This window comes from Oncorhynchus keta, chromosome 1 (assembly GCF_023373465.1).
Source record: "Oncorhynchus keta strain PuntledgeMale-10-30-2019 chromosome 1, Oket_V2, whole genome shotgun sequence".
Lineage (NCBI taxonomy): Eukaryota > Metazoa > Chordata > Actinopteri > Salmoniformes > Salmonidae > Oncorhynchus > Oncorhynchus keta.
In genome coordinates, this window is record NC_068421.1 from 95,083,370 (window position 1) to 95,097,900 (window position 14,531).

The 14,531-nt window shown below is 48.1% G+C and overlaps 1 protein-coding gene across 1 annotated transcript in view; it reads left to right on the forward strand.

Moving 5' to 3' along the window:
• Nucleotides 1–14,531, forward strand: part of LOC127931789 (ras-related protein Rab-6B-like) — a 139,006-nt gene that overhangs the window by 24,772 nt on the left and 99,703 nt on the right. The window contains exon 5 of the mRNA XM_052525455.1: nt 2,660–2,753. Coding sequence (XP_052381415.1) covers nt 2,660–2,753 — 94 coding nt within the window. The remainder of the gene's footprint in view (nt 1–2,659; nt 2,754–14,531) is intronic.

Here is a 14,531-nt window from a genome sequence, read left to right on the forward strand (position 1 = left end):
AGGACAGGGATTAGAAGACTATAGGACAGGGATTAGAGAAGACTATTGGACAGGGATTAGAGAAGACTATAGGACAGGGATTAGATCAGGCTGTAGGACAGGGATTAGAGAAGACTATAGGACAGGGATTAGAAGACTATAGGACAGGGATTAGAGAAGACTATAGGACAGGGATTAAAGAAGACTATAGGACAGGGATTAAAGAAGACTGTAGGACAGGGATTAGAGAAGACTGTAGGACAGGGATTAGAGAAGACTATAGGACAGGGATTAGATCAGGCTGTAGGACAGGGATTAGAGAAGACTATAGGACAGGGATTAGAGAAGACTATAGGACAGTTATTAGAAGACTATAGGACAGGGATTAGAGAAGACTATAGGACAGGGATTAGATCAGGCTGTAGGACAGGGATTAGAAGACTATAGGACAGGGATTAGAGAAGACTATAGGACAGTTATTAGAGAAGACTATAGGACAGGGATTAGAGAAGACTATAGGACAGGGATTAGAGAAGACTATAGGACAGTTATTAGAGAAGACTATAGGACAGGGATTAGAGAAGACTATAGGACAGGGATTAGAAGACTATAGGACAGGGATTAGAAGACTATAGGACAGGGATTAGAGAAGACTGTAGGACAGGGATTAGAGAAGACTATAGGACAGGGATTAGAGAAGACTATAGGACAGTTATTAGAGAATACTATAGGACAGGGATTAGAAGACTATAGGACAGGGATTAGAGAAGACTATAGGACAGGGATTAGAGAAGACTATAGGACAGTTATTAGAGAAGACTATAGGACAGGGATTAGAGAAGACTATAGGACAGGGATTAGAGAAGACTATAGGACAGGGATTAGAAGACTATAGGACAGGGATTAGAGAAGACTGTAGGACTGGGATTAGAGAAGACTATAGGACAGGGATTAGATCAGGCTGTAGGACAGGGATTAGAAGACTATAGGACAGGGATTAGAAGACTATAGGACAGGGATTAGAAGACTATAGGACAGTTATTAGAGAAGACTATAGGACAGGGATTAGAGAAGACTATAGGACAGGGATTAGAGAAGACTATAGGACAGGGATTAGAAAAGACTATAGGACAGTTATTAGAGAAGACTATAGGACAGGGATTAGATCAGGCTGTAGGACAGGGATTAGAGAAGACTATAGGACAGGGATTAGAGAAGACTATAGGACATGGATTAGAAGACTATTGGACAGGGATTAGAGAAGACTATAGGACAGGGATTAGATCAGGCTGTAGGACAGGGATTAGAGAAGACTATAGGACAGGGATTAGAGAAGACTATAGGACAGGGATTAGAGAAGACTATAGGACAGGGATTAAAGAAGACTATAGGACAGGGATTAAAGCAGACTGTAGGACAGGGATTAGAGAAGACTGTAGGACAGGGATTAGAGAAGACTATAGGACAGGGATTAGATCAGGCTGTAGGACAGGGATTAGAGAAGACTATAGGACAGGGATTAGAAGACTATAGGACAGGGATTAGAGAAGACTATAGGACAGGGATTAGAAGACTATAGGACAGGGATTAGAGAAGACTATAGGACAGGGATTAGAGAAGACTATAGGACAGGGATTAGAGAAGACTATAGGACAGGGATTAGATCAGGCTGTAGGACAGGGATTAGATCAGGCTGTAGGACAGGGATCAGGCTGTAGTACTGGGATTAGATCCGGCTGTAGGACAGGGATTAGATCAGGCTGTAGGACAGGGATTAGATCAGGCTGTAGGACAGGGATCAGGCTGTAGGACTGGGATTAGATCCGGCTGTAGGACAGGGATCAGGCTGTAGGACTGGGATTAGATCCGGCTGTAGGACAGGGATCAGGCTGTAGGGCATGAGAGATCAGGCTGTAGGAATTAGAGAAGGCTGTAGGACAGGGTTTAGATCAGGCTGTAGGACAGGGATTAGATCCGGCTGTAGGACAGGGATTAGATCAGGCTGTAGGACAGGGATTAGATCAGGCTGTAGGACAGGGATCAGGCTGTAGGACTGGGATCTACTGTAGAAAACCTCCTTACCCAGTGGGTATCTACTGTAGAAAACCTCTTTACCCAGTGGGTATCTACTGTAGAAAACCTCCTTACCCAGGAGTCTCTACTGTAGAAAACCTCCGTACCCAGTGGGTCTCTACTGTAGAAAACCTCCTTACCCAGTGGGTCTCTACTGTAGAAAACCTCCTTACCCAGTGGGTCTCTACTGTAGAAAACCTCTTTACCCAGTGGGTCTCTACTGTAGAAAACCTCTTTACCCAGTGGGTCTCTACTGTAGAAAACCTCTTTACCCAGTGGGTCTCTACTGTAGAAAACCTCCTTACCCAGTGGGTCTCTACTGTAGAAAACCTCCTTACCCAGTGGGTCTCTACTGTAGAAAACCTCCTTACCCAGTGGGTATCTACTGTAGAAAACCTCCTTACCCAGTGGGTCTCTACTGTAGAAAACCTCCTTACCCAGTGGGTATCTACTGTAGAAAACCTCCTTACCCAGTGGGTCTCTACTGTAGAAAACCTCCTTACCCAGTGGGTCTCTACTGTAGAAAACCTCCTTAACCAGCTTACTTTTATGTCATTTAATGGCATAAGGATGTTTGATAACTGAACCTAATATTTCTCCCTCGCAGGCAGATCACCATAGAGGAAGGAGAACAGCGGGCCAAGGAGCTCAGCGTCATGTTTATTGAGACCAGCGCCAAGACAGGCTACAACGTCAAACAGGTTAGTGTTTATTGAGACCAGCGCCAAGTACTATCTCCTATAGGACTGGCCATCTCTCCTTGTTATAGTGTAGTATCTCCTATAGGACTGGCCATCTATATTGTTGTGCAGCGTGGTTAGTGTTAGAATGACCGGACCAAGGTGCAGCGTGGTGCAGCGTGGTAGTGGTAGAATGACCAGACCAAGTTGCAGAGTGGTAGTGGTAGAATGACCGGACCAAGGTGCAGCGTGGTAGTGGTAGAATGACCGGACCAAGGTGCAGCGTGGTTAGTGGTAGAATGACCGGACCAAGGTGCAGCGTGGTTAGTGGTAGAATGACCGGACCAAGGTGCAGCGTGGTTAGTGGTAGAATGACCGGACCAAGGTGCAGCGTGGTAGTGGTAGAATGACCGGACCAAGGTGCAGCGTGGTAGTGGTAGAATGACCGGACCAAGGTGCAGCGTGGTAGTGGTAGAATGACCGGACCAAGGTGCAGCGTGGTTAGTGGTAGAATGACCGGACCAAGGTGCAGCGTGATTAGTGGTAGAATGACCGGACCAAGGTGCAGCGTGATTAGTGGTAGAATGACCGGACCAAGGTGCAGCGTGATTAGTGGTAGAATGACCGGACCAAGGTGCAGCGTGATTAGTGGTAGAATGACCGGACCAAGGTGCAGCGTGGTTAGTGGTAGAATGACCGGACCAAGGTGCAGCGTGATTAGTGGTAGAATGACCGGACCAAGGTGCAGCGTGATTAGTGGTAGAATGACCGGACCAAGGTGCAGCGTGGGAAGCGTACATTTTCTTTATTAAATGTTCCACCAAAAAAACAATAAACAACACAACGAACATAAAGTTTCGTAGTGCAACACATGCAACAAACAAGATCCCACTACCTAAATGTGGGAAAAATGGCTGCCTAAGTATGATCCCCAATCAGAGACAACGATAGACAGCTGCCTCTGATTGGGAACCACACCCGGCCAAAAACAAAGAAACAGAAAACATAGAATGCCCACCCCACATCACACCCTGACCTAACCAAACAGAGAAATAAAACGGCTCTCTAAGGTCAGGGCGTGACAAGTATTATTCTAAAAATAAAGCCTGAATTGTCCTCAGTCAATAAGTATCCAACCTTTGTTATGTCAAGGAGCCTAAATAAGTTCAGGAGTAGAAATGGTTAACAAGTCACATAATAATTCATAGAATGACCGGACCAAGGTGCAGCGTGGTACGTCTGTCGTTAGTGGTAGAATGACCGGACCAAGGTGCAGCGTGGTACGTCTGTCGTTAGTGGTAGAATGACCGGACCAAGGTGCAGCGTGGTAGTGGTCTCCTTTGTTATGTCAAGGAGCCTAAATAAGTTCAGGAGTAGAAATGGTTAACAAGTCACATAATAATTCATAGAATGACCGGACCAAGGTGCAGCGTGGTAGTGGTAGAATGACCGGACCAAGGTGCAGCGTGGTAGTGGTAGAATGACCGGACCAAGGTGCAGCGTGGTACGTCTGTCGTTAGTGGTAGAATGACCGGACCAAGGTGCAGCATGGTACGTCTGTCGTTAGTGGTAGAATGACCGGACCAAGGTGCAGCGTGGTACGTCTGTCGTTAGTGTTAGAATGACCGGACCAAGGTGCAGCGTGGTAGTGGTCTCCTTTGTTATGTCAAGGAGCCTAAATAAGTTCAGGAGTAGAAATGGTTAACAAATCACATAATAATTCATTGTAACTTGCAAAAGAAAGTCACCAAAAAGGTCACACCTGTCAATGCATGTCACCAGGCCCATTCTTCTGCTTTACTTCAGGACCACTGTACAGAACAGATGACCACAACTGATAAATCACAAAGACACATAATCCTGTTTCTAGACACTGTTGTGTTAACACTGCCTGCTTGGCCATGGCATAGCAGCCCAGACCAATGTAAACGCGTCTGTCTGTCTGTCTCTCTCTCTCTACTCCGTGTCTGTCTGTCTGTCTCTCTCTACTCCGTGTCTGTCTGTCTGTCTGTCTCTCTCTCTACTCCGTGTCTGTCTCTCTCTCTCTACTCCGTGTCTGTCTGTCAGTCTGTCTGTCTGTCTGTCTGTCTGTCTGTCTGTCTGTCTGTCTGTCTGTCTCTCTCTCTACTCCGTGTCTGTCTGTCTCTCTCTCTACTCCGTGTCTGTCTGTCTGTCTCTCTCTCTACTCCGTGTCTGTCTGTCTGTCTGTCTGTCTGTCTCTCTACTCCGTGTCTGTTTGTCTGTCTGTCTGTCTGTCTCGGGCGAGAGATCTTTAGAACACTGTATATATACATAATATGACATTTGTAGTGTCTTTATTCTTTTGGAATCCATAACAAAGCCATCACCTACAGAGAGATGAACCTGGAGAAGAGTCCCCTAAGCAAGCTGGTCCTGGGGCTCTGTTCACAAACACAAACAGACCCCATAGAGCCCCAGGACAACAGCACAATTAGACCCAACCAAATCATGAGAAAACAAAAGATAATTACTTAACACATTGGAAAGAATTAACAAAAAAACAGAGCAAACTAGAATGCTATTTGGCCCTACACAGAGAGTACACAGCGGCAGAATACCTGACCACTGTGACTGACCCAAAATTAAGGAAAGCTTTGACTATGTACAGACTCAGTGAGCATAGCCTTGCTATTGAGAAAGGCCGCCGTAGGCAGACATGGCTCTCAAGAGAAGACAGGCTATGTGCTCATTGCCCACAAAATGAGGTGGAAACTGAGCTGCACTTCCTAACCTCCTGCCCAATGTATGACCATATTAGAGAGACATATTTCCCCCAGATTACACAGATCCACAAAGAATTCGAAAACAAATCCAATTTTGAAAAACTCCCATATCTACTGGGTGAAATTCCACAGTGTGACATCACAGCAGCAAGATTTGTGACCTGTTGCCACGAGAAAAGGGCAACCAGTGAAGAACAAACACCATTGTAAATACAACCCATATTTTTGCTTATTTATTTTATCTTGTGTCCTTTAACTATTTGTACATTGTATATATATATATATAATATGACATTTGTAATGTCTTTACTGTTTTGAAACTTCTGTATGTGTAATGTTTACTGTTCATTTTTGTTGTTTTTCACTTTATATATTCACTTTGTATGTTGTCTACCTCACTTGCTTTGGCAATGTTAACACATGTTTCCCATGCCAATAAAGCCCTTGAATTGAATTGGATTGAGAGACAGAGAAACATTGAGAGAGACAGAGACACAGAGAGAGAGAGACAGAGAAACATTGAGAGAGACAGAGACACAGAGAGAGAGAGACAGAGAAACATTGAGAGAGACAGAGACACAGAGAGAGAGAGACAGAGAAACATTGAGAGAGACAGAGACACAGAGAGAGAGAGACAGAAACATTGAGAGAGACAGAAACAGAGAGAGAGAGAGACAGAAACATTGAGAGAGACACAGAGAGAGAAACATAAAAAGTGAACAAGAGAGAGAGATAAAAAGATCGAGAGAGAGAGAGAGACAGAGAAACATTGAGAGAGACAGAGACAGAGAGAGAGAGACAGAAACATTGAGAGAGACAGAGACACAGAGAGAGAAACATAAAAAGTGAACAAGAGAGAGAGATAGAAAGATCGAGAGAGAGAGAGGGAAGCGAGAGATTCAACATTTGAGAAGTACCAATATTGAATGGACCATTTATCATTTGAGAGGTATTACATGTTGTGTCTGCTCTCCTACCCACATTAGATGATAGTTTACAGACCTGTTTGTCTTAGGGCTCCTGGTCTAATGGCTGTCTCTCCCTGGTCAAATGGCTGTCTCTCCCTGGTCAAATGGTTGTCTTTCCCTGGTCTAATGGTTGTCTCTCCCTGGTCTAATGGCTGCCTCTCCCTGGTCTAATGGCTGCCTCTCCCTGGTCTAATGGCTGCCTCTCCCTGGTCTAATGGTTGTCTCTCCCTGGTCTAATGGCTGTCTCTCCCTGGTCTAATGGCTGCCTCTCCCTGGTCTAATGGCTGCCTCTCCCTGGTCTAATGGTTGTCTCTCCTGGTCTAATGGCTGTCTCTCCCTGGTCTAATGGCTGCCTCTCCCTGGTCTAATGGTTGTCTCTCCCTGGTCTAATGGTTGTCTCTCCCTGGTCTAATGGCTGCCTCTCCCTGGTCTAATGGCTGTCTCTCCCTGGTCTAATGGTTGTCTCTCCCTGGTCTAATGGCTGCCTCTCCCTGGTCTAATGGCTGTCTCTCCCTGGTCTAATGGCTGTCTCTCCCTGGTCTAATGGTTGTCTCTCCTGGTCTAATGGCTGCCTCTCCCTGGTCTAATGGCTGTCTCTCCCTGGTCTAATGGTTGTCTCTCCCTGGTCTAATGGCTGTCTCTCCCTGGTCTAATGGCTGTCTCTCCCTGGTCTAATGGCTGTCTCTCCTGGTCTAATGGCTGTCTCTCCCTGGTCTAATGGTTGTCTCTCCCTGGTCTAATGGTTGTCTCTCCTGGTCTAATGGTTGTCTCTCCCTGGTCTAATGGTTGTCTCTCCCTGGTCTAATGGCTGTCTCTCCCTGGTCTCTCCCTGGCTGTTTCTCCCTGGCTGTCTCTCCCTGGTTGTCTCTCCCTGGCTGCTTCTCCCTGGTCTAATGGCTGCCTCTCCCTGGTCTAATGGCTGTCTCTCCCTGGTCAAATGGCTGCCTCTCCCTGGTCTAAATGCTGTCTCTCCCTGGTCTAATGGCTGTCTCTCCCTGGTCTAATGGCTGTCTCTCCCTGGCTGTCTCTCCCTGGTCTAATGGCTGTCTCGCTCTGGTCTAATGCCTGTCTCTCCCTGGTCTAATGGTTGTCTCTCCCTGGTCTAATGGCTGTCTCTCCCTGGTCTAATGGCTGTCTCTCCCTGGTCTAATGGTTGTCTCTCCCTGGTCTAATGGTTGTCTCTCCCTGGTCTAATGGTTGTCTCTCCCTGGTCTAATGGCTGTCTCTCCCTGGTCTAATGGCTGTCTCTCCCTGGCTGTCTCTCCCTGGTCTAATGGCTGTCTATCCCTGGTCTAATGGCTGTCTCTCCCTGGTCTAATGGTTGTCTCTCCCTGGTCTAATGGCTGCCTCTCCCTGGTCTAATGGCTGTCTCTCCCTGGTCTAATGGCTGTCTCTCCCTGGTCTAATGGTTGTCTCTCCCTGGTCTAATGGCTGTCTCTCCCTGGTCTAATGGCTGCCTCTCCCTGGTCTAATGGCTGTCTCTCCCTGGTCTAATGGCTGCCTCTCCCTGGTCTAATGGCTGTCTCTCCCTGGTCTAATGGCTGTCTCTCCCTGGTCTAATGGCTGCCTCTCCCTGGTCTAATGGCTGTCTCTCCCTGGTCTAATGGCTGTCTCTCCCTGGTCTAATGGCTGCCTCTCCCTGGTCTAATGGCTGTCTCTCCCTGGTCTAATGGCTGTCTCTCCCTGGTCTAATGGCTGTCTCTCCCTGGTCTAATGGCTGCCTCTCCCTGGTCTAATGGCTGTCTCTCCCTGGTCTAATGGCTGTCTCTCCCTGGTCTAATGGCTGCCTCTCCCTGGTCTAATGGCTGTCTCTCCCTGGTCTAATGGCTGTCTCTCCCTGGCTGTCTGTCTCTCCCTGGTCTAATGGCTGTCTCTCCCTGGTTGTCTCTCCCTGGTCTAATGGCTGTCTCTCCCTGGCTGTCTGTCTCTCCCTGGTCTAATGGCTGTCTCTCGCTGGTCTAATGGCTGTCTCTCCCTGGCTGTCTGTCTCTCCCTGGTCTAATGGCTGTCTCTCCCTGGTTGTCTCTCCCTGGTCTAATGGCTGACTCTCCCTGGTCAAATGGTTGTCTCTCCCTGGTCTAATGGCTGTCTCTCCCTGGTCTAATGGCTGCCTCTCCCTGGTCTAATGGTTGTCTCTCCCTGGTCTAATGGTTGTCTCTCCCTGGTCTAATGGCTGTCTCTCCCTGGTCTAATGGCTGTCTCTCCCTGGTCTAATGGCTGCCTCTCCCTGGTCTAATGGCTGTCTCTCCCTGGTCAAATGGCTGTCTCTCCCTGGTCAAATGGTTGTCTCTCCCTGGTCTAATGGCTGTCTCTCCCTGGTCTAATGGCTGCCTCTCCCTGGTCTAATGGTTGTCTCTCCCTGGTCTAATGGTTGTCTCTCCCTGGTCTAATGGCTGTCTCTCCCTGGTCTAATGGCTGTCTCTCCCTGGTCTAATGGCTGCCTCTCCCTGGTCTAATGGTTGTCTCTCCCTGGTCTAATGGTTGTCTCTCCCTGGTCTAATGGCTGTCTCTCCCTGGTCTAATGGCTGCCTCTCCCTGGTCTAATGGCTGTCTCTCCCTGGTCTAATGGCTGCCTCTCCCTGGTCTAATGGCTGTCTCTCCCTGGTCTAATGGCTGCCTCTCCCTGGTCTAATGGCTGTCTCTCCCTGGTCTAATGGCTGCCTCTCCCTGGTCTAATGGCTGTGTCTCCCTGGTCTAATGGCTGCCTCTCCCTGGTCTAATGGTTGTCTCTCCCTGGTCTAATGGTTGTCTCTCCCTGGTCTAATGGCTGCCTCTCCCTGGTCTAATGGCTGTCTCTCCCTGGTCTAATGGTTGTCTCTCCCTGGTCTAATGGCTGTCTCTCCCTGGTCTAATGGCTGTCTCTCCCTGGTCTAATGGCTGTCTCTCCCTGGTCTAATGGTTGTCTCTCCCTGGTCTAATGGCTGTCTCTCCCTGGTCTAATGGCTGTCTCTCCCTGGTCTAATGGCTGTCTCTCCCTGGTCTAATGGCTGTCTCTCCCTGGTCTAATGGTTGTCTCTCCCTGGTCTAATGGTTGTCTCTCCCTGGTCTAATGGTTGTCTCTCCCTGGTCTAATGGTTGTCTCTCCCTGGTCTAATGGCTGTCTCTCCCTGGTCTCTCCCTGGCTGTTTCTCCCTGGCTGTCTCTCCCTGGTTGTCTCTCCCTGGCTGCTTCTCCCTGGTCTAATGGCTGCCTCTCCCTGGTCTAATGGCTGTCTCTCCCTGGTCAAATGGCTGCCTCTCCCTGGTCTAAATGCTGTCTCTCCCTGGTCTAATGGCTGTCTCTCCCTGGTCTAATGGCTGTCTCTCCCTGGCTGTCTCTCCCTGGTCTAATGGCTGTCTCTCTCTGGTCTAATGGCTGTCTCTCCCTGGTCTAATGGTTGTCTCTCCCTGGTCTAATGGCTATCTCTCCCTGGTCTAATGGTTGTCTCTCCCTGGTCTAATGGTTGTCTCTCCCTGGTCTAATGGTTGTCTCTCCCTGGTCTAATGGTTGTCTCTCCCTGGTCTAATGGCTGTCTCTCCCTGGTCTAATGGCTGTCTCTCCCTGGCTGTCTCTCCCTGGTCTAATGGCTGTCTATCCCTGGTCTAATGGCTGTCTCTCCCTGGTCTAATGGTTGTCTCTCCCTGGTCTAATGGCTGCCTCTCCCTGGTCTAATGGCTGTCTCTCCCTGGTCTAATGGCTGTCTCTCCCTGGTCTAATGGTCGTCTCTCCCTGGTCTAATGGCTGTCTCTCCCTGGTCTAATGGCTGCCTCTCCCTGGTCTAATGGCTGTCTCTCCCTGGTCTAATGGCTGCCTCTCCCTGGTCTAATGGCTGTCTCTCCCTGGTCTAATGGCTGTCTCTCCCTGGTCTAATGGCTGCCTCTCCCTGGTCTAATGGCTGTCTCTCCCTGGTCTAATGGCTGTCTCTCCCTGGTCTAATGGCTGCCTCTCCCTGGTCTAATGGCTGTCTCTCCCTGGTCTAATGGCTGTCTCTCCCTGGTCTAATGGCTGTCTCTCCCTGGTCTAATGGCTGCCTCTCCCTGGTCTAATGGCTGTCTCTCCCTGGTCTAATGGCTGTCTCTCCCTGGTCTAATGGCTGCCTCTCCCTGGTCTAATGGCTGTCTCTCCCTGGTCTAATGGCTGTCTCTCCCTGGCTGTCTGTCTCTCCCTGGTCTAATGGCTGTCTCTCCCTGGTTGTCTCTCCCTGGTCTAATGGCTGTCTCTCCCTGGCTGTCTGTCTCTCCCTGGTCTAATGGCTGTCTCTCGCTGGTCTAATGGCTGTCTCTCCCTGGCTGTCTGTCTCTCCCTGGTCTAATGGCTGTCTCTCCCTGGTTGTCTCTCCCTGGTCTAATGGCTGCCTCTCCCTGGTCTAATGGCTGCCTCTCCCTGGTCTAATGGCTCTTCTGGGCTGCCTCTCCCTGGTCCATATATTCATGTCCAGCCCCCTGTGTGTTTAATCATCCAGAATAAAAGCAGCCAGGCCTTGGGTTTGCTGTTTGCCACCAGGGAACAGGGCGCAGGGAATAGCGATGAGTGTGTTACTGGGTAACGTTATGCTGCCCCTTGTCTCAAATGGTACCCTTGTCCCTTTACAGTGCACTAGTTTTGACCAGGAGCCGTAGGTGCACTATGTAGAGAATAGGGTATAATTTGGGAAATAGACACAGTCTCAGGTGGCTACAAGAAGGAATTGACCAATAACGCCTCAGATAACGCCTCAGATAAATGGAGGCTGACAAGGTTTTGGATCACCAGATTACTTTATAATGGATGCTTTGTTTTTTTTCTCCAAATCAAATGTTATTTGTCACATACACATATTTAGCAGATGTTATTGCTGGTGTAACGAAATGCTTGTGTTCCTAGCTTCAACAGTGCAGTAGTGTCTAACCATTCACAACAATACACAAATCTAAAGGGGAAAGTTAAGATATATATATATATATTAGTAAGATTAATGTCGGAGTGGCATTGACTAGAATACAGTAGAATACAGTACATACATATGAGATAAGTAAAGCAGTTTGTAAACATTATTAAAGTGTTCCATTATTTGAGTGGCCAGTGTTCCATTATTAGAGTGGCCGGTGTTCCATTATTAGAGTGGCCAGTGTTCCATTATTAGAATGGCCAGTGTTCCATTATTTGAGTGGCCGGTGTTCCATTATTAGAATGGCCAGTGTTCCATTATTTGAGTGGCCAGTGTTCCATTATTAGAGTGGCCAGTGTTCCATTATTAGAGTGGCCGGTGTTCCATTATTAGAGTGGCCAGTGTTCCATTATTAGAATGGCCAGTGTTCCATTATTAGAATGGCCAGTGTTCCATTATTAGAGTGGCCAGTGTTCCATTATTAGAGTGGCCAGTGTTCCATTATTAGAGTGGCCAGTGTTCCATTATTAGAGTGGCCAGTGTTCCATTATTAGAGTGGCCAGTGTTCCATTATTAGAGTGGCCAGTGTTCCATTATTAGAGTGGCCAGGATTCCATTATTAGAGTGGCCAGTGATTCCATTATTAGAGTGGCCAGTGATTCCATTATTAGAGTGGCCGGTGTTCCATTATTACAGTGGCCAGTGTTCCATTATTAGAGTGGCCAGTGTTCCATTATTAGAGTGGCCAGTGATTCCATTATTAGAGTGGCCAGTGATTCCATTATTAGAGTGGCCAGTGTTCCATTATTACAGTGGCCGGTGTTCCATTATTACAGTGGCCAGTGTTCCATTATTAGAGTGGCCAGTGTTCCATTATTAGAGTGGCCCGTGTTCCATTATTAGAGTGGCCAGTGTTCCATTATTAGAGTGGCCAGTGTTCCATTATTAGAGTGGCCAGTGTTCCATTATTAGAGTGGCCAGTGTTCCATTATTAGAGTGGCCAGTGTTCCATTATTAGAGTGGCCAGTGTTCCATTATTAGAGTGGCCAGTGTTCCATTATTAGAGTGGCCAGTGTTCCATTATTAGAGTGGCCAGTGTTCCATTATTAGAGTGGCCAGTGTTCCATTATTAGAGTGGCCAGTGTTCCATTATTTCAGTGGCCAGTGTTCCATTATTTCAGTGGCCAGTGTTCCATTATTAGAGTGGCCAGTGTTCCATTATTAGAGTGGCCAGTGTTCCATTATTAGAGTGGCCAGTGTTCCATTATTAGAGTGGCCAGTGTTCCATTATTTCAGTGGCCAGTGTTCCATTATTTCAGTGGCCAGTGTTCCATTATTAGAGTGGCCAGTGTTCCATTATTAGAGTGGCCAGTGTTCCATTATTAGAGTGGCCAGTGTTCCATTATTAGAGTGGCCAGTGTTCCATTATTAGAGTGGCCAGTGTTCCATTATTTCAGTGGCCAGTGTTCCATTATTTCAGTGGCCAGTGTTCCAGTGTTCCATTATTAGAGTGGCCAGTGTTCCATTATTAGAACCTGCACCTGTACAGACCTCGCCTTCTGGATGATAGCGGGGTGAACAGGCAGTGGCTCGGGTGGTTGATGTCCTTGATGGTCCTTTTGGCCTTCCTGTGACATTTGGTGCTGTTGGTGTCCTGGAGGGCAGGCAGTGTAACCCCGGTGATGCGTTGAGCAGACCGCACCACCCTCTGGAGAGCCCTGCATTTGTGGTCAGTGCAGTTGGCGTACCAGGCTGTGATACAGCCCGACAGGATGCTCTCAATTGTGCATCTGTACAAGTTTGTGAGGGTCTGTTACATCTTCTTCATCACACTGTCTGTGTGGGTGGACCATTTCAGAGCGTCGGTGAAATGTACGCAGAGGAACTTGAAGCTTTTCACCTTCTCCACTGCGGTCCCGTCGATGTGGATATGGGAGTGCTCTCTCTGCTGTTTCCTAAAATCCACTCCTTTGTTTTTGTTGACGTTGAGTGAGAGGTTATTTTCCTGGCACCACTCTGCCAGGGAGGAGGTGATCCTCCCTGTAGGCTGTCTCGTCATTATTGGTCATCAGGCCTACAACTGTTGTGTCATCTGCAAACTTGGTGATTGAGTTGGACATTTACTCTTGAGGTGCTGACCTGTTACACCCTGTACAACCACTGTGATTATTATTATTTGACCCTGCTGGACATCTATGAACGTTTGAACATCTTGGCCATGTTCTGTTATAATCTCCACCCTCCACACAGCCAGAAGAGGACTGGCCACCCCTCATAGCCTGGTTCCTCTCTAGGTTTCTTCCTAGGTTCCGGCCTTTCTAGGTAGTTTTTCCTAGCCACTGTGCTTCTACACCTGCATTGCTTGCTGTTTGGAGTTTAGGCTGGGTTTCTGTACAGCACATTGTGACATCAGCGGATGTAAGAAGGGCTTCATAAATACATTTGATTGATTGATTGAGTTGGAGGCTTGTGTGGCCACGCAGTCATGGGTGAACAGGGAGTACAGGAGGGGCTGAGCACGCACCCTTGTGTGGCCCCTGTATTGAGGATCAGCGAAGTGGAGGTGTTGTTTCCTACCTTCACCACCTGGGGGCGGCCTGTCAGGAAGTCCAGGACCCAGTTGCACAGGGCGGGGTTCAGACCCAGGGCCACGAGGTTAATGATGAGCTTGGAGGGTACTATGGTGTTGAAGGCTGAGCTATAGTCAATGAACAGCATTCTGACGTAGGTATTCCTCTTGTCCAGATGGGATAGGGCAGTGTGCAGTGTGATGGTGATTGATTCATCTGTGGACCTATTGGGACGGTAAGAAAATTGAAGTGGGTCTAGGGTGTCAGGTAAAGTAGAGGTGATATGATCCTTGACTAGTCTCTCAAAGCACTTCATGATGACAGAAGTGAGTGCTACGGGCGATAGTCATTTAGTTAAAATGCTTTCTTGGGTACAGGAACAATGGTGGACATCTTGAAGCATGTGGGGAAAGCAGACTGGGATAGGGATCGATTGAATATGTCCATAAACACTCCAGCCAGCTGGTCTGCGCATGTTCTGAGGATGCGGCTAGGGATGCCGACTGGGCCGGCAGCCTTGCGAGGGCTTACACGTTTAATTGTCTTACTCACGTCTGTCATGGAGAACGATAGCCCACATTTCTTGGTAGCGGGCCGCGTCGGTGGTACTGTGTTATCCTCAAAGCGGGCGATGAAGGTGTTTAGCTTGTCTGGGAGCAAGACGTCGGTGT